This window comes from Lagenorhynchus albirostris, chromosome 3 (assembly GCF_949774975.1).
Source record: "Lagenorhynchus albirostris chromosome 3, mLagAlb1.1, whole genome shotgun sequence".
Classification (NCBI taxonomy): Eukaryota; Metazoa; Chordata; class Mammalia; order Artiodactyla; family Delphinidae; genus Lagenorhynchus; species Lagenorhynchus albirostris.
In genome coordinates, this window is record NC_083097.1 from 72,132,236 (window position 1) to 72,158,924 (window position 26,689).

At 36.6% G+C, this 26,689-nt stretch overlaps 1 protein-coding gene and 1 long non-coding RNA gene across 4 annotated transcripts in view; one reads left to right on the top strand and one right to left on the bottom strand.

Annotated features, from left to right (window-relative positions):
* The window catches only part of CETN3 (centrin 3), a 17,024-nt gene extending 15,966 nt beyond the window's left edge, over positions 1-1,058 (bottom strand). Inside the window, exon 1 of one of the 2 annotated variants that reach the window (XM_060143263.1) lies at positions 927-1,058. In XM_060143263.1, the coding sequence (XP_059999246.1) occupies positions 927-943 (17 nt within the window). In that variant the 5' untranslated portion in view covers positions 944-1,058. Of the gene's footprint in view, positions 1-837; positions 906-926 lie in introns of those variants that run through there. The other variant, XM_060143265.1, reaches the window with a different exon arrangement.
* LOC132516942 (uncharacterized) lies at positions 722-26,145 on the top strand. Of its 2 annotated transcripts, none has more exons than XR_009539531.1 (3): positions 722-1,066; positions 23,486-23,644; positions 25,926-26,145. It is a non-coding gene; the product is annotated as an uncharacterized LOC132516942 (long non-coding RNA). The 2 variants fall into 2 exon arrangements; XR_009539532.1 differs by lacking the exon at positions 722-1,066 and adding an exon at positions 6,653-6,719.
* Positions 26,146-26,689: the final 544 nt, after the last annotated feature.

Genomic DNA, 26,689 nt, shown 5'->3' on the forward strand with positions numbered 1-26,689 from the left:
ACGGAAGAATTCTAAATTTAAAAAATGTAAAACCCAGTGGAGTTTATTTATTTGCATTTGAAGTTGTATTGTTCTCTGAAAACTACCCCCAAAAAGGCAAGAGACGACTAAAAATGACCAAAAGAGGTATGATAAAGCTGAGGAAGTTCTTTCACAAGAGACCTGACTTCACACAAACTTGCAACTCCCGGGGGTCATTTTCTTCCCAAGATTCTGAAGGGACAAGTTCGCAACCCACCAACAGCTGACCCCATCCAAGGATACCACGATTATCCCTTATTAGAACTCGGTACCTTTTTAGTGTGACGTAACTACATAGACATTTTTAAGGTAAAACTTCTAGCTGGGGTTGGAGGCGGAGGCAACAAAAAGTGCGTTAGAGGTTGGAACTGAAGGAAAGGTAAAGAAGCTGAAGACATTTAGGAAACTAAGAGATTACCAACTATAATCACTAAAATGTGTCTCCGATTATACCGTAAAGCATGGCCACAGGAGAAGAGCGAGGAGCGGGTTTTGTGTTATTTCCAAAATTTATGGGTAAGTATGTTAGCAGGAGGTCTGCGAGCTGGAAGCCGCTGACAAGGAACTGAAATAAGGGACGCTCCAAGGCCTGGTTTCCCGCAAACACCGCGCATAGAAACCTCGCGATATTTTACTGCCTCCTCGAGACTAAGACAGCCCAGCTTTTTGGCGGTCCAAAGCCCAACGCCTTGACAGAAATGACCACCTCAGCAGAAGTGTGCGGAGCTCACCAGAGCCTCCAGGATGAGGGGTCCGGGCCCGGGAAGGTTGGCCAAAGATCTCTCTTCTCGTCCCAAACTGCATTCCCTTCCTCGCCTCTGCCCCAAGCTGCCTCCCTTCCACACACAGCCGCCCTGGGGCCCGCGGCGGGGTGTGGAGAGCATTGCCGCCAGCTCATTACCGACCTCAGAGCTAAACTCATGTTCTCTTCGGACAGAGACGTTCCTCTCGAGAACGATTTTAACCCCTACCCAAGACAGCACGACTTCCACAAGCCGTTCAACAGACACCAACGACCTCCGCGGCCTCAAGCACCTCCCACAAGGTAGACGTGTCTGAGCTGGATTGGTTGAAATCGCTAATGTCCTGCCCATTGAGGCGAAAGCGTCACTAGTCCTCTGCTCTCATTGGGAAAATTTCGCGTCAATCAAAGAGATCTCCCTGCCGGCCTGCCCCGCTACGCCTCCGGCCCTTTAGATTGGCCTATTGCTTTTTCTCTCTAATCCTTTGCGAAGCGAGGATTTGAGTGTCTGTTTGGCTCTTCGGTCGGACGGTGGCTGAGATAGGCCTCAGGAGAGAAGGCCTGCGGCTTGTGGGCCAGTGTCCGGAGACGGGGCGGGAAGGGAAGAGAGACGCCGCAGGCTGTCCTCTGGCTAGAAGGAGGGAGAGGCTTACGAAAGAGGTCTGCGAAATTTGACTGCCTTGTGTTCTACATTTTTGGATGGTTTAAGTACATGGGGAGTTTGTTTAAAACGCAGATTTAAATATCCCTCATTTTGATTCTAGTAGGTGTGAATCTTAAGTTTTTTTTTTCCTTACAAATGCCAAGTGATTCTGAGGCAGGTGCTATGGATTATACTTTGATAAGCACTGGGTTGAGTTATTAGGCAATTTACGGTGGAGCTGTACCTAAAGGGCCGTTTGCTCCCCTCTTCCTCCTTTGAACGTTTTTGTCCTTATTTTCAAGGTCTGTAAGCTACTTATACACATGATGTTACCTTCACTTACCTAACCAAGTCTCTTGAAGCTCACTTGGGTATTTAATATCTTTACCTGTTCATCTCTCCTACTAATCTTGAAGGCCAGGATTATACCTTTCATTTAACGCTATTCCTAGATGCTCAATAAATATTTGTTGCACTGAATGGAATCTTGCTGTGAAAACTCACAAAGTACTGAGCTAAACTGAAAATCTCATAAAGGAATGAAATTGCCTGAGGGTAGGTGTCGAGCCGGGGAAGGAGGAAGATATATAAACCCTGTGGTATAAATATAAAGGGATACATGTACAGATTTAGAGAAGGGAGAGAACACAGCAGGGTAGAAGAAAGACTTCTTGAAGGAGATGACATATATGTTAGGCCTAGAAGGATGAGCTAAATTTGGTTAAGTAAAGATGGTATTATGGAATAAAGCTAAATAAAAATTAATATTTACAGGATAGGCCCCCGAAAAAACAAAAGTAGAAAACTTCAAAGTGTCTTTGAAGTTTAAAAGGACACCTTTGAGTCTAAAAGGACAGTAGAATTGCAATTACATACTTGAACATAATGACAATGAAAAAATTATGTATTAAAATTGTAAGATAGAGACCAAGCTATAGAAGAAAATTATTATTAAATACGAATGAAAATAAACCAAACATTTATTTGAATATTTTAGAAATGAAGAACAAAATTAATTGAAATTAGGAAGAAGAAATTACTAAAGATAAAATGACAACAAAAGAATTAGAAAACAGGTTTTAAAAAGAAAATTGTTAGGGCTTCCCTGGTGGCGCAGTGGTTGAGAGTCCGCCTGCCGATGCAGGGGACGCAGGTTCGAGTCCCGGTCCGGAAAGATCCCACATCCTGTGGAGCAGCTGGGCCCGTGAACCATAGCCGCTGAGCCTGCGCGTCCGGGGCCTGTGCTCCGCAATGGGAGAGGCCACAACAGTGAGAGGCCCGCATACCGCAAAAAAAAAAAAAAAGAAAAGTGTTAAAATAGTAAATTGGTAAGATATTCTCATAATCCAATAATAAACTGGTTTTTGGCAATACCAATAAAATTGACAGAGAAGTGTAACAGGTAAGGGAATATTGTCACTAATAAAGTTGGTAGTTTAAAAGGGAGGTTTAAAAATTATTAAAATACTTTATACAACTTCATTCTGCCAATAAATATTAATACCAAAATGAAATAGTCACTTTTCAAGGAAAACAAAGATAAGGACTCAAAAAAGGTAGAAAACTGATTTAGGTTAATAGCTATAGACAGGACTTAAAAATGATGCCAAAGTTCTGTATCACAAAATAAAAAAGCATCCAGCCTACTCAGATGTATGGGTGAGTTTTAAAAATTCTTAAAGAGCTAATTCTTGTGCTTTAAATCCAAAGCATGATGGAGAGCTTCTTAGCTTAATTTTTGAAACTAGCACAACGCTTAGCATCTTAAAAAGCATTTAAAGTACTGAATGCATGCTCCATGATGAGAGTGTGTGCATGTTGCTCACCATTGTATGTGTTGGCCTCATATTTGATATTCATTAGTGAACATATGTGCAAAAGTCCTAGATAGTGACAAAATGAATTTGGCATTGTCTTAAGGAACATTTCACTATAACCAAGTAGTGTTTATTTTTAAAATATATAGTTCAAAATGTAAATCTGTAATAATTAATCATAACTAATTTATCATAATTCTAGGTTAAGGTGATCATCTCAAATGTCAAAAAAACACTGGAAAATACTCAATACCCGTTCCTAACAAAATACATATTAATAAACCAAGTATAAAAGGTACTTTTTTTTTTAACATGACAAGTAATGTACCTAATAAAATGTTAGTGTTTTTCACACCTGGTCTCTGAAACACTAGAATTTTGTGAGATGTTTACGGTCATTTCGTGGAGAATGGGTTTTGTGGGCAAATAATTTGGGAAAATAGAATATGGTAATCAGAATGATAGGTCCAGAGCCAGAGCCAAAAGTAGATAAAACTCCTGATTTAAGAAGATAGTAGCATTAGTATTTGTTTAGTCTTCCTCCTGAAAGCTTAATGAAACAATAGTTGAGAAATTAATTTCTAATACTGAAGTGACCTGGAGAAAAATCATCAGCAGACAAGATATTTCGAAAAATATTTGAAAGATCTAAAGAGACATGGAAGCCTGTTAACAAATGACACAGATCATCAAAGTGGCATCTCAGAATTTGCAGGAGATGACTAAAGGTTCAGAGAGAGTTGATCTGACTGGCAGAGTCCCAGAGAGACCCTAGGATTAGAGTTATACAGTAGAGGGTGGAAATGAGAAGAGGGCTAAATACAAAATGTAAATTTAGAAGCTCTTTAGGAAACCACTGTACTTCAGTTTCTCCAGATTCCCCTCCTCATTATTCTTTCTCTTCACCTCTGTCTAGAACCTCACTCTTAAAAAAATTAATGAAAAATCAAAAACCATCAGAGATAGGAAGAAAATCAATGGCATGAAAGATAAAAATACGGAAAACAAACAGCTATCTAGGAAGACTGAGCTTAGGAACCAAAAGAAATTCATAATAAATTAATAATATTAAGCTTTCTAAGAGGTGGTCAAGAAAATACTGTATTGGAGGATGGGATACTTTGAAAAAGGAACATCCTGACAGTAAGAAAAGACTTGAAAATAAATATGATTGCAGAAATTAAAATTTTAATACAATGGTGAGATGGTTTAATTGAGGAAATATTTCAGAACATATAGCATTCAGACAAAAACATGGAAAAATTGAAAAAATGTGGAGGATTAATTCAATAGGTCCATCATATGATTAATAGGAATTCCAGAAAGAGGGAGCAACAACTGGAGAAGAGGCAGAAAACTATCAAAGTAATAAATACTTGCAGAAAAATTTCAAGGTACTGAAGAGTAGCACAAGTCTCCAGATTGATAGATATTCCTAGCGCTGAACAAAATAAATGGTAAAGAAACCACACCTAGCCACATCAACAAGACATTTCATAAATCAAAAAGAAAAGAAAAAGGCCTAAAAGCTTTCAGAGACAAGAATCTGATCTCCTATAAAAGAATAATAATTGAATTAGCATTAGATTTCTTATCAGAAACATTAGATAGATGACAATACCGTCAAAATTGTAAGGGGAAATTATTTGAATTTAGGATTCTATTCCCTGTCAAGACAAAAATCAAATGTGAGAACATAATAAAGATTTCAGAAAATTCAGTCATCATTTATGCTCTGAGAGGTATACTCCATAAAAATGAGTGAAATAAAAAAATAAGATAGACATAAAAGACAAGAATTATAACCTAGTGTGGGAGGTAGAATGGCTCACCAAAAATGTCCATGCCCTAATTCCTGAAATTTGTGAATATGTTATATTACATGGCAAAAGGAACTTTGCAGGTGTAATTAAGGTTACTGACCTTAAGATCGGGAGATTCTCCAGTAGGCTCAGTCTAATCTAATGAGCCCTAAAAAGCAGGGAACTTTCTCCATATTGAGGCAGAAGAGGTCAGAGAGATGTGCATAATGAGAAGGACTCAATCCACCATTGTTGGCTTTAAAAAGAAAAAATGATGTTATGAGTCAAGGAATGTGGGCAGCTTCTAGAAGTTGAGACAACCTCCAGCCAACAACCAGCAAGGAAACAGGGACCTCAGTCCTACAAAAGCATGAAACTGAATCCTGGCAGCAACCTGATTAAGCTTGGAAGCAGATTCATCCTCAGAGCCTTCAGAAGGGAGCACATCACTTCTGACACCTTGATTTAGGCCTTGTAAGACCCTAGCAGATAACTGAGTTGAACCACACTGTACCTAGACTTCTGACCTATAAAACTGAGACATAGTGAGTGGGTGTTGTTTTAAGCCATTGAATTTGTAGTAATCTTTTATGGCAGCAAGAGAAAACTAGTATGTTTCATAATTCAATGAAAAGAGAAAAGGTGAGATACAAAAGGCTTAGAAGGCAATTAGTCTAAAATAAATATATGGACACCTAGAATGTTTTCAAGAAGAAAAATTGAATGGATTGCAAGCAATAGATAGAAAAAATATATGTGTAAAAGACAAGTATGATAATAAAACCAATAAAACCCCAAAAATACAAAGATTAAAAAATTGAAAGGCAAATAATGAAGTAGGAAAAATATTTGCAAAATACATGAAGGACAAGGAGGTGTTATTTTTTATAATTGAAAACTGTTTACTATGCAATCTGACCTTGACATGTTCCAAACAAGAAAGAAGTTTATTTTCTTGTTCTCCAATACTGCTTTCAAGTATATTTTACCCAATCTCTCCTTCCGGTTGCTTTCTGTCTAAGGCATATCTTATAGCTTTCTTTTCATGGTTGATTATAAGAATAAGTCCCATTTCTATAATTATGATTTCCTTTCTGGTATTAAAACATCCAATCTAGTCTATGGCAAAATCACATCTAGTCCATTGCTTTTCCCTAATAGTTAGATAAGTTGTATTGGAACTGAGTAGCCTTGTGGCAAAAAGATAAAGATGGATTCATACCACAAACTTAATACCAGGATAAATTTCAAATGGATGAATGATTTAATAATAAAAAGTGAAGTCTAAATAAGTACTACAAGAGAGTGTGAGGAAGTGCTTTTATAGTATTAAGAGTGGTGAAGTCCTGCCTAAATGCGACACAAAAGTCAGATGCTATATAAGTGTGTTATAGGCTGAACTGTGTCTCCCCAAAATGCATATATTGAAGCTCTAACCCCCAAATGTAACTACATTTCGTGGTAGGTTCTTTAGAGAGGTAATTAAGGTTAAATGAGGTCACAAGGGTGGAGCCCTAATCCAATAGGACTGATGTCCTTATGAGAAGAGGTTGAGAAACCAGGGATATGTGCACACAGAGAAAAGATCATGTAAGGACACAGCAAGGAGGCAGCCATTTGCAAGCCAGGAGAGAGGCCTCCAGAGAAACCAACCCTGCTGGCACCTGGATCTTAAACATCCAGCCTCCAGAACTGTGAGAAAATAAATTCCTGTTGTTTAAGCCACCCAGTCTGTTGTACAGGGTTGGCCAAAAACTTCAAGTTTTTTCGCTACATCTTATGGAAAAACCTGAACGAACTTTTTGGCCAACCCAATATTTTGTTATGGCAGCCCTAAAAGATTAATACAACACGCAAAGATTGACAGATTCTACTATATGATAATGAAACATTTCTGTACAGCAAAAACTCCATTAAGCAAAGTAAACAAGCAGACAAAAGCATTGAATTCAAGATAAAATAACTGCATTAAAAAAATTGATTTGTGTTGGAGAATTGTATCTTCATATATTTCCAAAGCAATGCCACATAGGTGACTTTCTGGTCCCAAGGGGGAAAATGTAATTTTACCACAGGGTGTCACCAGTCTAATCTAATGGTTTAAGTTAGCATCAGCAACTTGGAGTATTACCAGATATCAAATATCTGCTAATGTAATTAATATGAAGTACCCAACCCAACCTCTTACATCTTTTAGCCAAGAATGTTTAACTTCAATTTTATTAAATTGTAATGTTTAATCTTCCATTTTATAGGAAATATAGGAGATAAGGAAACCTCTTTTTTAAAAAAAAAAAAAGGCACCATGAGGTAACAATCAGACAAGTCCAGAAAGTAAAACATTCTACAGGACAAATGGCTATTCTCTTCAACAAGTCAGTGCATGGAAAAAAAAGGGGCTGACCTAGATCAAAAGGGTCTTAGAAGAGAGTATAACCAGATAGAATGCCTTGTCCTTAATTAGATACTGGTTTGGACAAAGCAGCTATAAAAGGCATTATGTAGACAACTGAGAAAATTTGAATATGGACAGGGTGATAGATGGACAGGGTGACAGATGATACAAGCAAATTATTTTGTCAGGCATTCTAATAATATTTTGTCAATCTATGAAAATGTTCTCTTGTTTAGGGATACAAACTAAAATGTTTAGAGGTGAAATGTTCAAAATATTTGTAGTTTACTTTAAAATAGCATACCTAAAGCAGTTTAAAAATTTTTTAGTGCAATGATAAATCCTATGACGAAAATAAGACAGGAGAGTGAGATAAGAGGTGAGTTGAATACTCAGAGGTTGAGTACTACAAATTTGGGAAGGTCTCTGGGAAAGTGACATTCATACTGAGATATAAAATGATTGCCAGCTGTGTTACCTCAGGTCCTGTAAAGTCCAGAAGAAAAGATAGAATTGGGTGTGACAGAGACTAGGAAACATCTCACAGATGTGTGGCAGGAGAAGGCAAGAGAGTCTTCAAACAACAATCCAGTTGTGACACATGGGAAAAGAGAGCAGGAAGGAAGGAAAATTAGGTAGGAAGAGCTTCAGAGTGAAATGTAGTTGTGAGAAAATCTTAGGCCAATGAGGAGCCCCAAAGCAAGAATTGCCCTTTCAAGGAGTCCTGTGTTAGGCATAAATAGCCTAACACTAGCTCTGATATCCCTGCAGTACTCACTCATTGGCTAGATCTCAGGGTAAGTGTGGTCTCAGTGTAAGTGGATCTGAAGGTAGAGCAACTCGAAGGTGTTAACTAATGATCCTCACAGCAGGTTCTTTTAAAGGGAGATCTGACCAGGATGCCTTCATTACTGTTGCACAAACCTTGCAAAGGTCTGGAGGGAGAGTGTATCAAAAAGAGGCAATAGCACAAAGGCCCTAAGATAGGAACGAGATTGGCATGTTCAAGGGAAAAAAAGAATTCAATAAGTTTGAAGCACAATGAGAGTGGCAGAGTGGTATAGAAAGGCAGATTGATAAACAGAGTCCTAATCACATAGAACCTAACAGATTATGATAAGGAGATGAATTTTATTTCAAGTGTAATGGAAACCCATCAGCATGTTTTAAGCAGTGAATTATTATGATCTGATTTAGGTTTTAGAGCCAAACTTCCTGAAACAATCTATACAGCATCCATTTCCTCATATCTCATTTTCTCCGAACCCACAGCAAATCTGGCTTACATCCTTACCTCTCTACTGGAAGAGCTTTTACTAGGTCACCAAAGACTTCTTAATTGCTAAGTTCAATTGCTTCTTTTCAATTCCCATCCTAGTTGTCCCCTGGGTTGCATCTGCACATTGACCACTTACTCCGTAAAACTGCTCTCATGGCTGCTTTTTACTACTCCTTCCTTGTTTCCTTTGATGGCTTTTCTTCACCTACTCCCTAAATGTTTATTTTTTACAGAATTATATCCTTAGTACTTCCATGCTATCTCTAGGCCCTCTCATCTCCTAAATTCCAATAATCACATAACATGCTAACAACTCCAAAATTTCTCAGATTTTTTCCTCTAGCCCTCTACTCTCAGTCTTTCCATTTGCATGTTATGCATGTCCATCTTAATGGAAAATAATATACCAAAACAAAAATATTTTCTCCTAAAAGACTTCTTATGTATTCTCTACATTGGATAATGGCATCGCTAGTCACCCCGTTCACGTAACTTATTAGAATAACATTTAACGCCTCAGTGTTGTCAAAGTATAATTTTCAAAATTTAAAGATATGACTATCGTACAAATGTAGAATGACTTTGAATATGTTTCCAAGATCTATTTAACTCTTTAATCAGGAAACCAGCAAGATGATAAAGCTGGTTTATAGAAAAATTAGAGAAACTGAGTGTACGTAGGTCGTCACAAAAGGTGTGCTGAAATAAATTTGCTAGGTTACAATGTCCTGCAGGTTAATGTTTTACAGGTCAAAATAAACTGTAGCCTTTGGTGTTACATTCTCTACCAGACAAAAATCATTTACAAAAATCTACAAGTTAACATTTTACTCAGTTTTAGCCCTAATCAATGGCAAATGTATCAGTGGAGTAGGCCTACTCATACAGTCAGTTGATTCACTACAAAGGCACTAATATCATTCAATGAGAAAAAGATCTTGCAATGAATGGTGCTGCAGCAACCAGATGTCACACAAAAGAGAAATGAACCTGATTCTTACAAAAATTGATTTGAGATGGATCATAGACTTATACATGAAAGAAAACATTATAAAGCTTCTAAAAGAAAATATAGGAGAATATCTCCATGACTTTAGGGCAGATAAGATTTCTTAAATAGGACTTAAAAAGCATTAATCATAAAATTAAAAATTGACAAATTAGATATCATCAAAATTTTACATTCCTCTCATCAAAGACACCATTAAAAAAGTGAAGAGGCAAGCCACAGACTGGGAGAAGACATTTACAGTACATATATCTGACAAAGCATTACAAATCAATTATAAAACTACAAAAACCAAATAAGAACATTGGATAAAATATTTGAATAGGCACTTTGCAAAAGTGGGTATCTAAGTGGCCAATAAACATATAAAGAGGTGTTCAACAGTATTAGTTCTTAGGAAAATACAAGTTAAAACCCCAATGAATATTATCACACATGCACCAAAATGACTAACGTTTTAAAAAATGAAAGTTTTTTGAAAGACTAACAATATCACATGCTGGCAAGGATGTGGGCCAACTCTTAAACACTGCTGCTATGAGTGTAAAATAAAGCAGCCACTTTGTAAAATTGTCTGTCTCTACTAATGTCAAGCTCACTTACCTTATGACACAGCAATTTCATTCCTAGGTATATACCCAAGTGAAGTAGTATGTCTCCCTAGAAAGATTTTTACAAGAATGTTTATTGCAGCTTTATTCATAATAACTCCAAACTGGAAACAACCCCAATTTCCATTAACAGGTTAAAGGATAAAGAAAGTGAGGTGTAGTCATACAATGGGATACTACCAGTGATAAAAGAAAAATAATAAAGGACTATTCATAGAGTCAACAAAAAGATGGATATTCATGGATATTGTTTTAAGTGAAATAAGTCATATACAAAAGAGTACATGCAAATGAACTTGTAGCACATTATTCCATTTGTATAAAGTTCAGCAACAGGCAGAACTAATCAATGTTTGTCTAAATCACAACAGTATTACCTTTGGGTAGGTAGTAGCCGATGGTATGTACTGAAAAGAAGCACAAAGGAACTTTATGGAGTGGTGGAAATCTTCTATATCTTGATTTACATGGTGGTTATAAGAGTGTATGCATATGTAAAAATCTTCTAACTGCACAGTTAAGATTACTGTACTTTATGCATTTTATTAGGTATGTTATCCATTAAAAAATATTAGTTTTTCACAGGGTCTTTGGATGAAAGTCTTGTAGAATTAGGGAATATAGATTGTAAAGGGTTAAAGAATGATGAAGCAGTGATTAACTTCACTTTGAAGAAATTCGGCTATCAAGAGGAGGAGAAGATTAAGGAATTAATAAAGATATCAACAAGTCAAAGGAAGTTTTAAAAATTCCTTTAGAATAGGGAATGCTTTATCAGGGGAGGAGCCAATTGAGAGGTACAGGTCAAAGATAGGAGTGAGGTAGGAGAAGAGAAAGCTGATAACACTAGATGCCTTGGAGTCAAAAGTGGAGGATTATCTAAATAAAGGGAAAGAAGGTAGAGTGAAAAAAGAGAGGTTGGGTGAAGATACTCAGAGACCGTGAGGTGGAAGATAATTTGAGGACTTTTACTGTACCTGTTCTCAAACTTCTTAGTAAAATAGGAAGTCAGGACATCTACTAGAAGTCAGGAGGTGGGATGAAAAGATGACTAGAGGGTTTGATGAAGCCAGTTAGCTGTTTCATTAGCTGTGAAGGACTAGTTATTTACTTTTTAAGTTTCCTCATCCCTGTGATGGAGATTACATTTACTTCACAGAGTTGTTATGAAGATTAAATAAATTAATTAATCTAAAGTATCCATTAAGACAATCAATAAATGTTAGTTTCCCCTTAAAAAAAAAAAACCAGTTTCAGAAAATCATTCTTCATGAGTAGTTTGAAAAACAAATTGAATAATCTGAAGTCAGGATAAAAGACCCAGTGGAGGACAAGGAACCTAGTCCCCAGCACTTCCTTAACATTTGTGAGGGCTGGTGCAAATGAGACTCCAAATACCTTACATACAAATATTTTAAAGTTATAAATCAGGCTGGCAAGCTGTTAAATAAAATATGTTCTATCCTCCTACTTTGACAAGTATAGCTTCATAATGACCTGAAGTCCAGGTTCAAAGTTAGAATTCTCATTCCTTAGTGTTTCATACTGAATCCTGGTAATGTGGGAAGATCCAGACCAACTCAGCCTTTCCTTCCTTCTTCCAACTCCACCCCACACTGTGAGGGGCCTGTAGTGTACATGTGTGGATACGCCAGCCTGGAAGCCCAATCTTCATTCTCACCCTTGGCAAATAGCGGCCACTTGGCCACCCATGTGCTTAGGGTTATACACTCCAATGGCAAGGTCCTTGTTGTGCAAAAACCCTAGAGGCAGGCTCAGAGCCATTTGCACAGGGAATTCTGTGGTCCCAAGTATCTGGAACTTGGTTGTGAAGTGGGTATGTGGGCTTTGGGTGTGTAGGGGAGGAAAGTAATTTTCCCTCTACCCTTTTGAGTTCTTGCCTGAGATCCCTGTAATAAAAGACAGATTAACAAGAGAAAAACAAACAGAAGTTTATTAACATGTTTACCCCTCTGGGCTAATAAGGGTCTGTCTCTAATAAAGGGAGGATTTGTATCCTTTGAAGGGCGTGGGTAGAGAGAGCTTTTCTGCATTTGCTGCTTCTTAATTGCCTTCGGCTCAAAATCCTTTTTTTTGTCAGAGGCACATTTTAAGGTAGCGTATTCTGCTACTCTTCAAACAGGTATATCTTAGGCCCTTGAGACTCCTCACCTCGTATGAAGTACAGCTGAGGAAGAGCCAGAGTGGGTTCCAAAGTGTGGTGCCCTGAGTAGGGACTTCTTGTGCCCAGAGCTCAGGGCAATATAGCTAGTCACATTTAGTTCTAGGATTAGCCACACTTCCTGCTTCTAGCAGTGAATACACATAGACTTTAATACTATTAACTAGAAAGAACAAAAAACTTAAGATCAAAATATGCTGAAAAATATAATAAAAGTGAAGTGGAACATATACATCCTTAAGAGGCTGCTTTCCACTTACAAAGTAAGCCATCTAGCCTTTTGAGTTATTGTGATGGATTGAAAGCTTCCCTATGAAGCACTGCATAAAATTGAAAATGACTTATTAATCTCAGATCTCTTCAGATCAGAATATTTAGTCACCAGCAGTGGTCTGGTAACCCGCTTTGGGGAGCCTTGGCTTAAAGCAAAAAAATGTCATGGCTTCTTTGTTTGGCTTTACATTTCTTAAAAACCAGGTAAGTTGTATTTAGGTACTCATGATTGTAGATTCATTGGCTGTCTTTGAACCCAAATTGTGTTCTTATCACAACAGTTAGAAACATAGGATTTTGCATTTTTTGGATGAATTCTCATTAGTAATGAGTCACTAAACATGCTACTAAATACAATATAGAGAAGAAGATTAACAGAGTTATTTTTAGCTACCACCTACATACTATAGGCAGACAATATCAAGAGCAGGAGGGAAATAATGGTTCTTTTAGTTTAATAAATCATAATGCTCCTAAAAAAAGTCTTCTCTTTCCTCCCAAACTTGGGGCATCCAGTTATATAAAGTGATTACTGTTGCAACAGCTAAGATATGAAGAGAAAGAAAAAGAGAGAGGGAAAAGAAGGGGAGGTGGGAGAGAGAGAGGGAGGATTGGGCTATTATACAAAAAAAATGATTAAAAGAAAAAAGTGTTTTGACTGAAGAGTAAAATGTGGTAACTGGTAACTAAAATAGAAACGCAACACTGAAATAATTATGTTTAGGGCTTGAACAACTCAATATCTGAATATCAAAGTAAAGAAAAACTTTCTGAATGTAGATAAAAGAAACACAATGGTAGCTTGCATATGATAGGGTGGGAAATATATTTATATTTCCAAATAAACCCTCAAGTCAAATTCAATAGAATGTAAAATACCATATGAAATGAGAAGATCAAAATTTACATGTTATATAGTATATTATATATTGTTATATATAACATTTAATACGTTTTTATATTAGAACCTAAAATATATGGAAGACAGCTCACATAAAAAGACATATAAATAGCTTTTAAACATGTGACTTGCTCAGCTTTTCTAAAAATAAGTTAAGCGCTCAAATAAATTACACTGAGATATAAATCTTCACCTACTAGATTTGCAAATGTCTAAGTCTGGAATTATAAACTTACTATGGAAAATAGCAGGAAAAGCCTTCCTTATGCATTGTTGATAGTTAGGTAATTTGGGGCAACCTCTTTGGAGCCTTGGAGTTCATATGTATCAAAATTGTAAATGCGCATACCATTTGAACTAACATTTATACTTCCCTGAAATTATCCTGTAGATGTACTTGTGCAAAAAGTATGTGCAAAACTATTCATTGCCATTTAGAAAAAGATTGGAAAAACACTAAATATCCATGAACAGAAGGCAGTTAAATATATTAATTTACATCCATAGCATGGAATAATATGCACCTGTTTAAAAGAATAAGGCAGATCTGTACATGCTAATACGAAATATGTTTGAAATATATCCTTAAGTGAAATAAAAGAAAGTACAAACCAGTGTATATAACATACTATTATCTGAGTTAAAATAATAATAACAATAATAATAAAGAGAGATTAAGCCCACTTCACAATGTCAATGCTCTTCAGCCAAAGACTAAGAGAAATAACTGTAGTTGAACAAGTGAGTTTATTTATTTATGTATTTTTGCTGCAAACACCATGAGGGAACTGTGAGGTGTCTCAGAAAAAAAGAGTGTAAGAAAGGACTTGTCTCTGGTTGAGTAATTTGAGAGGGTCCAAGGAAGCAGGGGGAGCTATAGGATTGGGTGTCTGAACAAATTTCATCTATTGAGAGGACAGCCTATAGGAGGATAAAGATATAATTGGATAAAGTCTCAGCTCCCCACTTGGTCTTTGCTGGCATGGGTGGGGATGGGGCCATAGCTTCTTCTGTGGTAAATTGGTTATTTTCTAACAGTTTTCTGTCTTGCTAGGCTGCCCTTTTCTGGTCATTTGGTTCAAGGGAGCAGGCTTTTGCTGGGCCTTTGTCAGCGCCCATTGTCATTTTCAGGTTGCCGGCTTCTCCAGTATTCGTTCTGGGATGATGTGCATAAAAAAAAAAAAAAAAAAAAAATCCAGGCAACTCACCATGTTGTTTGTTCCTTAGATCCTGAAGTCCTTAGCTACTCTGCTTTCTCTTTACCTATCAGAATCTTCATATGTTTGTTTTATATGTTATGCCCAGTATTTTTAATTGTAATTGGAAAAGTACAGCTATTCCGTCTTCCGGGAAGTGGAAATCTCCTGGATATATTTTTTGCACTGCTTGAATTGTTTCATTCAAAGCGTGACTCATCCATTCATATAAATAAAAACCTACGTAGATACATGCCTTGCTTTTTTAGAACTGATCATTGCTAGATATCTATGAAGAAAATAAAGGAGAACAATAAGATAGAGAGTAAAGTATGTAAAGCTGCGTGGATAGGGTGGTCAGGGAAAGCCTCTCTACAACACTTGAACTGGGGTCAGAAGACAGTCTAGTGAAGAGCTGAAAAAGAGCAGAAGAAGGGTAAATGCAAAAGGAAGAAGCTTGGCATAATCCAGGAACAGAGAGAATTCTAATATTAGTGGAGTACTAGAGCTGGCTAGTGTTGTCTTACTTATCGACATAATGAAAAGAATTAATGAACATTCATATTGGAACTACATTTGTTTTATCAGTTGCAACCACAGTTTGAATACAGATACAAGGTTTTGACAAAAATCAATGAGAGAATTCCGCAATAATTGATATACTATATGGAATTTATAATAAAGAATATTTTCTATTTTTACTAATATTTACAGCTTTGTGCAACATATTCTTTATATCATTAAAATTTATTCTAGAATGTATGAACCTTTGTATAAACACGTGTGTGGGTGTATAATGCTTCAGAAAAAAGTGAAAGCTAGGAATAAATTTGAGTCATCAGTATTTAAATGGTAAAGCTATATAACTAGATAAAATCAACTAGAAAAAGTAGCGTGTGTTAAAAAAAAATAAAGTTCAAGATGAAATCCTGGGCATGTGAAATGGAATGGTCAATATAAGAAAGAAAGAAAACCAGGAGAAAATGTTGTGCTCAAAACCAAATAGGAGGAGGTGGTCAACTCAGTTGGACTTGGCAATATTGGTAACTTCAGCAAGAGCACATTTAGTGAAAGGTTGTTGTTGGAGGCCAGACTGGATTGATTTAAAATGGTCATAGCATTTCTATTGTTGATCAAGATTTATGCAAAATGTATTTTGAAATTTTCTCCTAAGTAAGAGAACTATAAGGTAGAAAGAAAACTACTTATATACATAGGTTTACCTGATAATTGGAGAATTTCTTCCTTTAACCTGACTCTATTATGAGACCATCCCTTCTTGCTTGCCCTTCCCCTCCCTATCATCACTAAGAATCTTCCCACAAGACCACTGTTTTTCATACATTCCTTAGGACACTGTATAAATTTTGAAGTATTTACAAATGAGATGATGTGATGTCTACAGTTGGCTTCAAAATAATCCAGTATGTGTGTAGGGTAGGAGAGTAGGGATTTGATGAGGGTGTGGATGAAACAAAATTGGCCACATGTTAAAAATTGTGAGGATAATCAACTCAGGGGTTGATTATAGTACTATGTTTCTACATTTGTATATGACTGAAATTTTCCAGAATAAAAAGATTTTTTAAGTGTGGGGGAAGAACAAGGATAGTCTTTACCATCAAAAAACTTACACACAACTTGAGAAGGACCTTATTCAAAAGAGTTAAAACTTGGCAGGTGAAGGGGGGAGATTGTGCACTGACAGAGATGGCTATACCGTGTTGATGGAGGAAGCCAGACTGCAGCATGATTCAAGCATAGTAGGAACAAACATTCATGGAATGCTTATTTCTGTGTGCTATGTCTTACAGGTGTTTTCTCATTTACTGCTCATACATCCTGTGAGGTCAGTGCCATACACACACACACAAAATTAATGCTAGGACATGTTAAGTTATTTTTCTTGGGTCACAAAGCTGGTAACTGGTAACTTCTGGGTGAGTAATCTCACTGGAAAAGCCAGAGTGAGGAAGTAATGGGCTAAGGAAGAGATGACCAGAGACCACCTACTAGCTTAACAAGACCTACAGAAGGTATGTTTAAAATGTTTGATTTTGCTACGAATATTTACAAACCAGGAACAAGGAACAAAAATTTTCAATTTCTAGCTTGTCTTAAAGAATCAAAGATTTAGCATTACAGATGCTGCCCCCACTCACAGCCAAGGTACTGCTGCCCCATTTCTGTGGGACTTGAGCTCTTTTATGCCAGAATCCCCTTCACTCGTTTTATTGCAAATGAACTGCTTCACTTTGTGCATTATGGCCTGTATAATTATTTGAGTTCATTTATATACTAATTATACTCAACTTGGAGTGTTATGACACTAGTGTGGGTCTGATCAGTGAGAGAGAAAGGAATATAGTCATAGAAACAATGTGATTTGTCCACCACATGTTGAGAACTACAGTCCAAACCACTCGTCTAGCCATTAATCCTGTACTCTATGCCTATTGTAATGTCTCTTGCAGAGTTTTCTTGTGCTATAAATGTAAAGTGCCATATGAATGAGTGGTATAATAATAAATGCTTGATGATTCAGAGGAGGGCACAATAATTTCTACAATCATTAAGGCAAAGAATTTTAAAGTTGGGTTGAAATTTTATAAGAGAGTCAAAAGCATTTCAGATGGAAGGAAAATCAAAGGAAAAATGCATGAATTTAGGAAAGTACAAAACACGTGGAGGGACTAGGATGGCAGACTAGTATATTTAAAGCTGAGACTCCTTCATTCCAGTAACTCTAGTATTCCATCAGGATTGGATGGAATCACAGAAATGTTAATACTAGAAAGGAACTTACAGGTAATCTGTACTTGAAGCCCTTCTTTCCACAGATAACAACCAAGATTTTGAAAAGCTAGGTGATTTGCTTAATGTCACATTTGCTTAATTGGTGAAGGATCTGAAATTAGATCTTCCGATTTTTGATATTCTTCCTCCATACTTCCCTTCAACGTGAGTTATTTTCATTATAGGCAAGGAGAGGAAAATATGAGTTGAGTTCTGGATATATTATTTTTAATGACCTCAAGTAGCAGCTGCCTTTTCCTTTCATCATTCACTTCCACTTCAAATTTTTAACCAGGAATTAAACCATGAAAGTGCTAGGGGAATCTGAAAGAAGAATGAAGGGTTAAGAATAGTTGATGTATCATACCACTTTCTGCCATTACATTATTATATTTACCTCATTCCAAAGGGATCGGCTCAGCTTCTAAATTCTACATGACTACCATTCTCAGTAAGAGGAAGAAACTACATAATGAATTTTCAACCTTCTAAAGTGGACATGAAAAGAGGAAACATATGCTGGCAGCCAAGTCTCAGGCTCAACCTTTATAATAATAAGGATCAGAATCTGAAAATAGTAATCAGTCTCAATATTGCTCAAAAGAGACTGACAGGCTGCCTCTGGCTTTCACTCCAAGTTAGTGATGCCTGGTTTACATCTTGGAATTTGAGACTGGCAGTATAGCATAGTATTAAGATCACAGGCTTTGGATTTGAATCCAGGCTCTAGCATTTACCAGCTAAGTGATAAGAACAATTTATTTAACTTCTCCAAGCATTAGATTGCACATATATAAAACAGTGATAAGAATAATTTCTACCACTCTCATTGAGTTCGTTGAGAATTGAATACCTTGGTTTGGGTTTCCTCCAGAGCGATCTCTTAGACAAGGATTTGGGTTCGAGTAGTTTATTTGGGAGGTGATCCCAGGAAACATGGTGAGGGTGTGATAAAGTGAGACAAGGAAGGGAATCCTACTGGGGAATCCTCCACTAATGGGCTAGGAAACTTGGAAGGATAGTTATCCATGACCTCTATTCCCCACTGATTGAGGGTTGCCCCTGGGGTATTAACTGTTATACACTTCTGGCTTACCCTGAGCACAGGTCAGGCACACTCCAGGGTCAGAGAAAGCCCTCACAGAGAAAGGTTCAGGGCTTGAAGTAAGAAGCTTTGGATTTTTCCAGGAACTGTCAATGAAGACTACAGAACCTCTGGAGGGGGCTGAGAGGATGTGGGCAGGACATTGACAGCATCTTCTGTAGGGAGATAATGTGTTTGTCATGGTAGCATTTGGAACATAACCAGCCCTAGCAAATGACATTAGTTACTTAAAGTACAAAATACTAAGATTCCAAAGGGAAAGTCTTCCCAATTAAAAAGAAGAAGCACTCTTACCAAGGAGATGAGATGAATGGACTCAAAACAAAACCTAGAAGTCATCCTTCACTCTACCTTCCTCTCATTCCATCAATCTAATCACTTTAACATGTTCCGCTCCCAGCAACACTCCTTAAAGCAGGCATTTCATGTTTCTTGCTTGAATTATCAGGTAACTTCTAACTGGCCTTCCTGCCACGCTCCCTTTCTTTCCCCACCACTACCCCACTCAACCCCTTCATTCAGGACTATGAGAATGCTTCTTCTAAAACCCAATTCAGAGGGAGTTACCTTCTACTTCAATGATTCACCACTTATTTGTGGGTGAAAATAAAACTTTTCAGCTTAGGATACAAGACTCTTCATGATCTAGTCCTGCTTACTTCTCCAATCACATTTCCCCTGTGCCTCACTCTTAACTCCTAAATTCCAGATGTAAGAAACTTTCCTTGGTTCCTCATATATGCCACACTTTCTCATAATTCAATGCCATTTTTCATGCTCTTCACCACCTTTCTTCATCTAGAAAACTACTAGTTTTTATTCAGGAATTCAAGTTGGGATCTTTTTATAAAAGCCTATCCCTGACATTTACCCTTCCCTCTTGATCTAGATCAGTGATCCAATAACATTTTTGTATATCTCTTAAAACTTACCATGTGTATTATAAATGTCTGTTTACTTTCTTACTTACTAATTAGACCAATGTGCTTCATAATCAGATACTGAGCATCTGTATTCTTAACAAGTACCCAGGGTGATTTTTATTCCTACTGAAGTCTAGGAGTCAATTTATTATACTAAGTGCTTCTTAAGGGAAAACATTTTTCTCTGTAATTCTAGTGCCTATTTATAGCACCTGGCATGTAGTTGGTACTCAATAAGCAACTCCTGGTTTAATAAATACTACTGTTTACATTTTGAGAATTTCCATTCTTTCACAGAGATTTTATCAGGTTGCCCTCTATAGTAATATGACTCATTAAAAAATTATTCCCTGTACCAATGGTATTATAAAGTGGGAATCTCACTGGTGATCTGCCAGTCCTCCAGCTAAGTGGCTATTAAATTTGACCTGTTGTTCCACTTTTTCACCCTTGATTGCCTTTAAACCTTTTCCATGGAAAGTATTTAGTCTTATTGGTTTTGTTAATGGTGTCTAGAAGAATAGTTCTCAAACTAAGATGTATCATAAAGACCTGGAGAGCTTGTTAAAAATAGATATGGCCCCAATCTCATAGATTCTAACTCAGTAGTATTTGAGAGAGGAGGGGCAAGGCTCTATATTTTTAATAAGATCTTGAAGAAGAAACTATCCCCTATAACAAATAGATCTACATATTATATAGACAGAGAAAAGGCTGACATTTCTACAAACTGACAGACACATGTTTTATTTCTTCTAGACAAATAGTGTGACCTGTTTCAGCAGAGACTGTCAACACACTTTACAAATAGCACTTGAAGTTTAGCAGTTCTATAATATTTTGCCTTGATTGACTTGCCTGGTAACTTAACGTACCTAAAGAAAATACATTGTCTAATTTTTTTCTTTTGCTTTTAGTAGATATAAATGTAGATTACATACTTAATCTACCAGGATCCTTTGCTTTTATTAAATAGCTCCATGACAGCAACATTGGAAATGTAGTCAAGGATTAGGAATGTGGTCACCCAGCTTTGGCTTGTGTGTGCTCACATGGCTTCGTTCCTGCATGTAGCCTTCTTACTAGATGCCAGAATCAAATCTTTCTCCAAACCTTGAGTTTGTGCTTTTTTCCATTAGAACCACAACAGGATCTGTAGTTACCTGAACCCTGACAAAAATTGTGTGTGGGTTGGTTGGGGGCCTGCAGGATGAGAAGGAGTATACACAGTAATACTACTTCCTTCTCCTTCTTTTTGTTTGTTTGTTTGTTTGTTTTTACCATCTACTGTCAGTCATCTTTCTTTTATATATATTTTTTCCTTGAAGTATAGTTGATTTACAATGTTAATTTCTGCTGTACAGCAAAGTGATTCAGTATACATATATATACATTTATTTTTATATTCTTTTCCATTATGGTTTATCATAGGATATTGAATATAGTTCCCTGTGCTATACAGTAGGACCTTGTTGTTTATTCACTGTATATAATAAACTTCTCCTTACTTCTAAACACTACACAAGGGTTATATGGCAATCTGTGCCCCTGAACCATTTTTGGAATAGAAGGTTTCATCATTTCACACAGGGATCATAAATGGATTCTATCTGTCCCTCTGTCTAGTTTCTGTGTCTCTCCTTTAGATTTTTATGTACCCTAGAAGATGCCATGAAAAGACATCTTTTCTCTTGTTTGTCCCAGGCTGGATGGATTCCATCATGATACTTTCCTGACCAAGGATGAGAAGGCTCTGCTAAGTTCAATGTAAACATTATGGTTCCCAGAGTATAAAGTTTGCTTTAAAAGTGGAATCAGAGTACTCAGAAATTTTTATTTAAAAATTCCCCTTTGAAGAAACCTGGGTACATGATGATCTGAAAATCCAAGGGGAACCTGGAAAAATCCCTATCATAGCCAGATGCAGTCAGAATATCTGCAGGAGCTATTGTCTCTCATGCTGCTATTAGAAATGAAATAGTTCTTGGGACTTCCCTGGTGTCACAGTGGTTAAGAATCAGCCTGCCAATGCAGGGGACACGGGTTCGAGCCCTGGTTCGGGAAGATCCCACATGCCGTGGAGCAACTACACCCATGCACCACAACTACTGAGCCTGCGCTCTAGAGCCTGCAAGCCACAACTACTGAAGCCTGTGCACCTAGAGCCCATGCTCCTCAGCAAGAGAAGCCACCGCAATGAGAAGCCCAAGCACTGCAACGAAAAGTAGCCCTGGCTCACTGCAACTAGAGAAAGCCCATGCACAGCAACGAAGACCCAACACAGCCAAATAAATAAATAAATATTTTTAAAAATTAAAAAATTAAAAAAAGAAATGAAATAGTTCTATAGTACAACAGAGTAATTCTGTTTTACACAGGAGTGTAAAAATTTATACCAATGAAGAAAATAAATGATAATATCTGTGAATTTTCTGTTTACCTCTAAATGAAATTTTGCTGGACTTTTAAGTATAATTTTTATGTTTAAATGTCAAAGTTTGGGGGTTGGAGAGTTTTTTATAGAAATACATTTCTTATAATCAAAATGAATGATAAAATAATATTTATTTAATGGAATACTCTTTTGTAGCCAATTTGCTGTAATGAAGCTATTTAATAAAAGCAAAGGCTCCTGTTATAAGAGCCTAGCTTTAGACCATACTTTAGAGACACGCTATTATAATTGTATGTAATGTACACCTATTTACTTTATATAGTTCCTTTTTAAAATTTGATTTGAGCTATTAATTTTATCATTAATTTGATTTTATGATTTGGTTTAACATTGGTTTGTGGTTTGTGTAACATCTGACAATTTATTCAGTGGAACATTGTCTTTTATTAATATTTTCTTCAAATTATGAAAACATCTTTGCCTGCTCTAATTCATATTCTACAGAGCTTAATAATTAGGGAATATAACATGAAAAAAAAGAGTGACAAAATCTGAAACAGTAATTTTTAAAAGTATATTAATAGTTGCTTTCTAAAAGCAAGTTTTTTGTTGTTGTTTTAACTTAGGGCCACATAAAGAAACTATTAATGTGAACCTTCATGAGAAAAATTTTTACTGAATTTTTTCAATTAAACCACTAGATGGCAATATCTTTGTTTCTTTATGAATCCACTAGACAAACGGCTCTTGAAGAAAACACTCAGTTATCATATTTTTTTAAAGCTCTGACCTCAGCTACCAAATCGCTATTGTTCAATTCTAAGGAAAGAAATATATAGAGGAGAAAACTCCAGTCCAGTTAAAGAGGACTCTATTGTATTTGGGTAGTAAATTAACGTCCTTCCTTAATAACCAGAGGTGTCCCTGGGTCACTGAGGTGAAAACTCACTTTGAAGTTTGGCTTCACTTTGGAGCACACAAACTTCCAAGATTTTAGGCCTGTAAGGATACTCTGTACAGAAAGACAGCTGAAACAGTGGTCTTGAATCTGTCTTCATTCTTACCACTAATTTTTTTGCTTTCTCATCTGATTCCACTATTTCTAAAATTTCTCTTTCCCCTTTATGGATTAAAAAATACTCCTTTGTGGAGATTCCTTTACCACAGAAAAGTTTACATACTGAGTGCCAAAACTATAGTCACTATACCTAAAATATTCTGTACCTAAAATTATCACTACAACTAATTTTTGTATAATTTAGGTTTACATATTTAGCAACCTGTCTGAGTTTCTTTTTCACTTGGAGCTATTGAAATACAATAATCAAAATATCAGGGTTTTTTGTTTTTTTGCGGTACGCAGGCCTCTCACTGTTGTGGCTTCTCCCGTTGCAGAGCACAGGCTCCGGACGCACAGGCTCAGCGGCCATGGCTCACGGGCCCAGCCGCTCTGCGCCATGTGGAATCTTCCCGGACCGGGGCATGAACCTGTGCCGCCTGCATCGGCAGGCAGACTCCCAACCACTGCGCCACCAGGGAAGCCCAAAATAGCAGGTATTTAATTGCTAAAGTATTATGTTCAAAATATATATATATTTTTTTACTTTTATGTATATATAAAATGAACACATATGAAAGATTTTATTCAACTTAATAATAATGGGAGAATCAGTTTAAAATAAAATTTCAGAAACATACATGCATACACACTCAATCAGGAATGCTGAAAAGAACTTGCTAATAGATGCAAAACTGGTTAATTACCAATAAGGCAATAAAATTTAATGTTTGTGGTAATCTTTCCTACGAGGCAGAAATAAATTTTATACCTATGAAACAAAATTAATTAATTTTCCTTGGTATGCACAAGCATTATTTGCTTTATGATTAGTTTTGTACAAGTTAATTTCTATGATATTGAGATGTAAAATAGCCTCCTCAGTAGAAAGTCAATCAAAGATGCACAGTGTTATATAATCAGATAATCCCCAGAAGGTCTGCTAAACTCAATTAACTCTTTTGCCTATCTCCAAGTAGTGGACAGTTTTTCCTAACATTACTACTTTTTAAAATAATTATGTTGTTGGGATGAGCAATACAGTTGCAGAAAGAGCCTTATTCCATGTGCTGCAATCTTAGGGCAAACCACAAGGAGGCACTTTTTGCACTAGATTCCCTGCACATATGGTGACCAGGACCATTGATTAAATCAGGCATACTGTCATTACGTTTTGTAATAAATTAAGCAGACAATGGATTTCCTTAGCTCTGGAAGTAGATGTCAGAGGAGGTAAGCAAAGAATTGTCCCTAAATTAAAAGAATAGAAATTACTTGTCTCTGACTTGGCTCACAATTTTGAGTGTAATGTGGCACCACAAAACATTCTCAAATCTGGAGATGTGTCACAATTTCTCCAGAAGTTAGATTTGGAAAAAAATAAAAGAATACAGTAAATTTCGTGAACTAAGAAAGATCAAGATTTGCAAACACAAATGCCTACAAGGGCAGGGCATTTAAGTAAAATGAGTCAAGCAGGCGGCATATAATACAGGACACAGTAGGGGAACGATGACAAATTGGGAAGCTCATGCCCCATCTAAAGAGGGAGACTACTATGTGGGTCCAGCTGTATGAAAATACAGATCCCCAAAGGCCAGATTTTCAGATTTTTCAAGAGAAACAAGAAAACCATATTGTTATTTGAATTCTCCTGATTTTTTTTTTTAATGACGCTGGCCACTTAACCAAAGTAAATAAATAAATAAACATCATGTGTCTTCCCCCATAATTTGCCTAAGGGAATTTTCTAGAATCCTTCTCTCATGTGAAGACTGTTGAAGGGGCAAGTTCTGAGAAGTGAGAGTATGATTGCAGTAGTGGCAAGAATTGAGCGTCACGAATGAGCAGGTCAACAATAAGTTTGTGTAGACTACACACCTATGAGCCCATTGGTAATTACCAGAAATGGAGGGTCCTTTAAGGGTTTAGACTCTTCATAACTTAGAAAAACCTAGGACGTCAAAGACCACTTTTATCACTTATTGTCCTCCTCATCTCTCCCACCCCAAGTTGTCCAGTGCTGAGCTCACTGAAGGGAATCAATAAATATTTCCTCATTGAGTTTTCATTCAAATAACAAGTCAAACAGAAGGATCAAAATAACAACCTTACTTTTTTGTCAGCTGTTCGATAATTTAGACTGTGTGTGTGTGTGTGTGTGTGTATTATCTTAATTTCTTAAACTCAGTGGGGAAGAAAAGCATGAATGAATTAATGGTAAGATTCCAAAATGGAGCTGGAAATATACTATCACCATCGGCCTCTTTACCCCTTAAGGGTTTAACAAAACTGTAGATGATGTGTATTTTAACTGGTCACAGCCCCTGTAAGGCCATATACTAAGGCCTCCACACCCTGTTGCTCCACCTAGAGACACCTGACCTAAACTAAACAAATCGGATTCTTTTTCTCGGACTTTTGAATACAGATACTGAGCCAATGAGTCAGAAGATGCTAAATGCTTGAACTGAAAGGTCAGGGCAAAACATGAGAAAGGACAACAAATCAAAGCTAAGAACAAGATAATTTATGGGGGAGCAGAGATGCCACAAGTAAACAGAGACAAACAGAGGCCATAACACTCTGAGGGAGGTGAAAGGAAGTTGTTGGGTTTATAACAGTCTTTTTCCACTTTCCAGGTGACCCAACTGTATTTTATTCTTCAAATGTTTTTCAAATGGCCAGTTTTATCCCTTTGATAAATCCCCTCTTTACTGATGCTGATTTGAGTGTGTATTTGTTATACTTGCAACCACACGATTTTCTGTCTACTAGATGCAGCACTGCCAGATGCAAGGAACTCGTCTTTGGCAGAATGGAGAGACCTCATTAATGTGACCTGAGAACACGGTGTGGTCTCCATGGTGATTCTTACAGTTGATTCTCAAGTACTTTTTATAGTTTTGATTCTGAGGTTAAATTAAAGTGTTGCTGAAGAGACATGAAATAGAACCTCAGCGTCAAATTGAGTCTTCCTTGGCATTTCCTTTGTAATTCTCTCAACACAATACATTTCTGTTAAAAATATCATGATGACTGCTAGGCTTACATTTAAAGGTTGTAATTTTTGCAGTTTTTTCCATAAGAAATATCATTTAAATATTTAAAATTTAGTAATCTTATTGTCTATTTAATGGCCAGATATTTCTAAAAACTTGAAATAACCTAAATAGTTCAATGGAAACAAATCACCTAAAAACAAACGTATTTCTCCTTGATTCATTGATCAATGGTTCAATTACCTTTTTTCCCCTTTCCCATTGTCTCATTTTTCCCAATACCTTACCAGAATTTCTATGTAGCTTGATAATATAGAACACACTCCCAATATTCTCTATTTGTGTATTCATTTGTCTATTCCCATAGTACAACATATAGTTCAGTACTATGTACCTTGTAAATGTTAAATAAGCAAGAATTGAAATGAATTATAGAAGATGCATAAAGCATAGTTTTTTAACACATCTTTTTTCAATTCTTTTACTGACAAGTAGCTTTGTAATTATATCTAATTATACCAACTATGTGGACAGTTATGT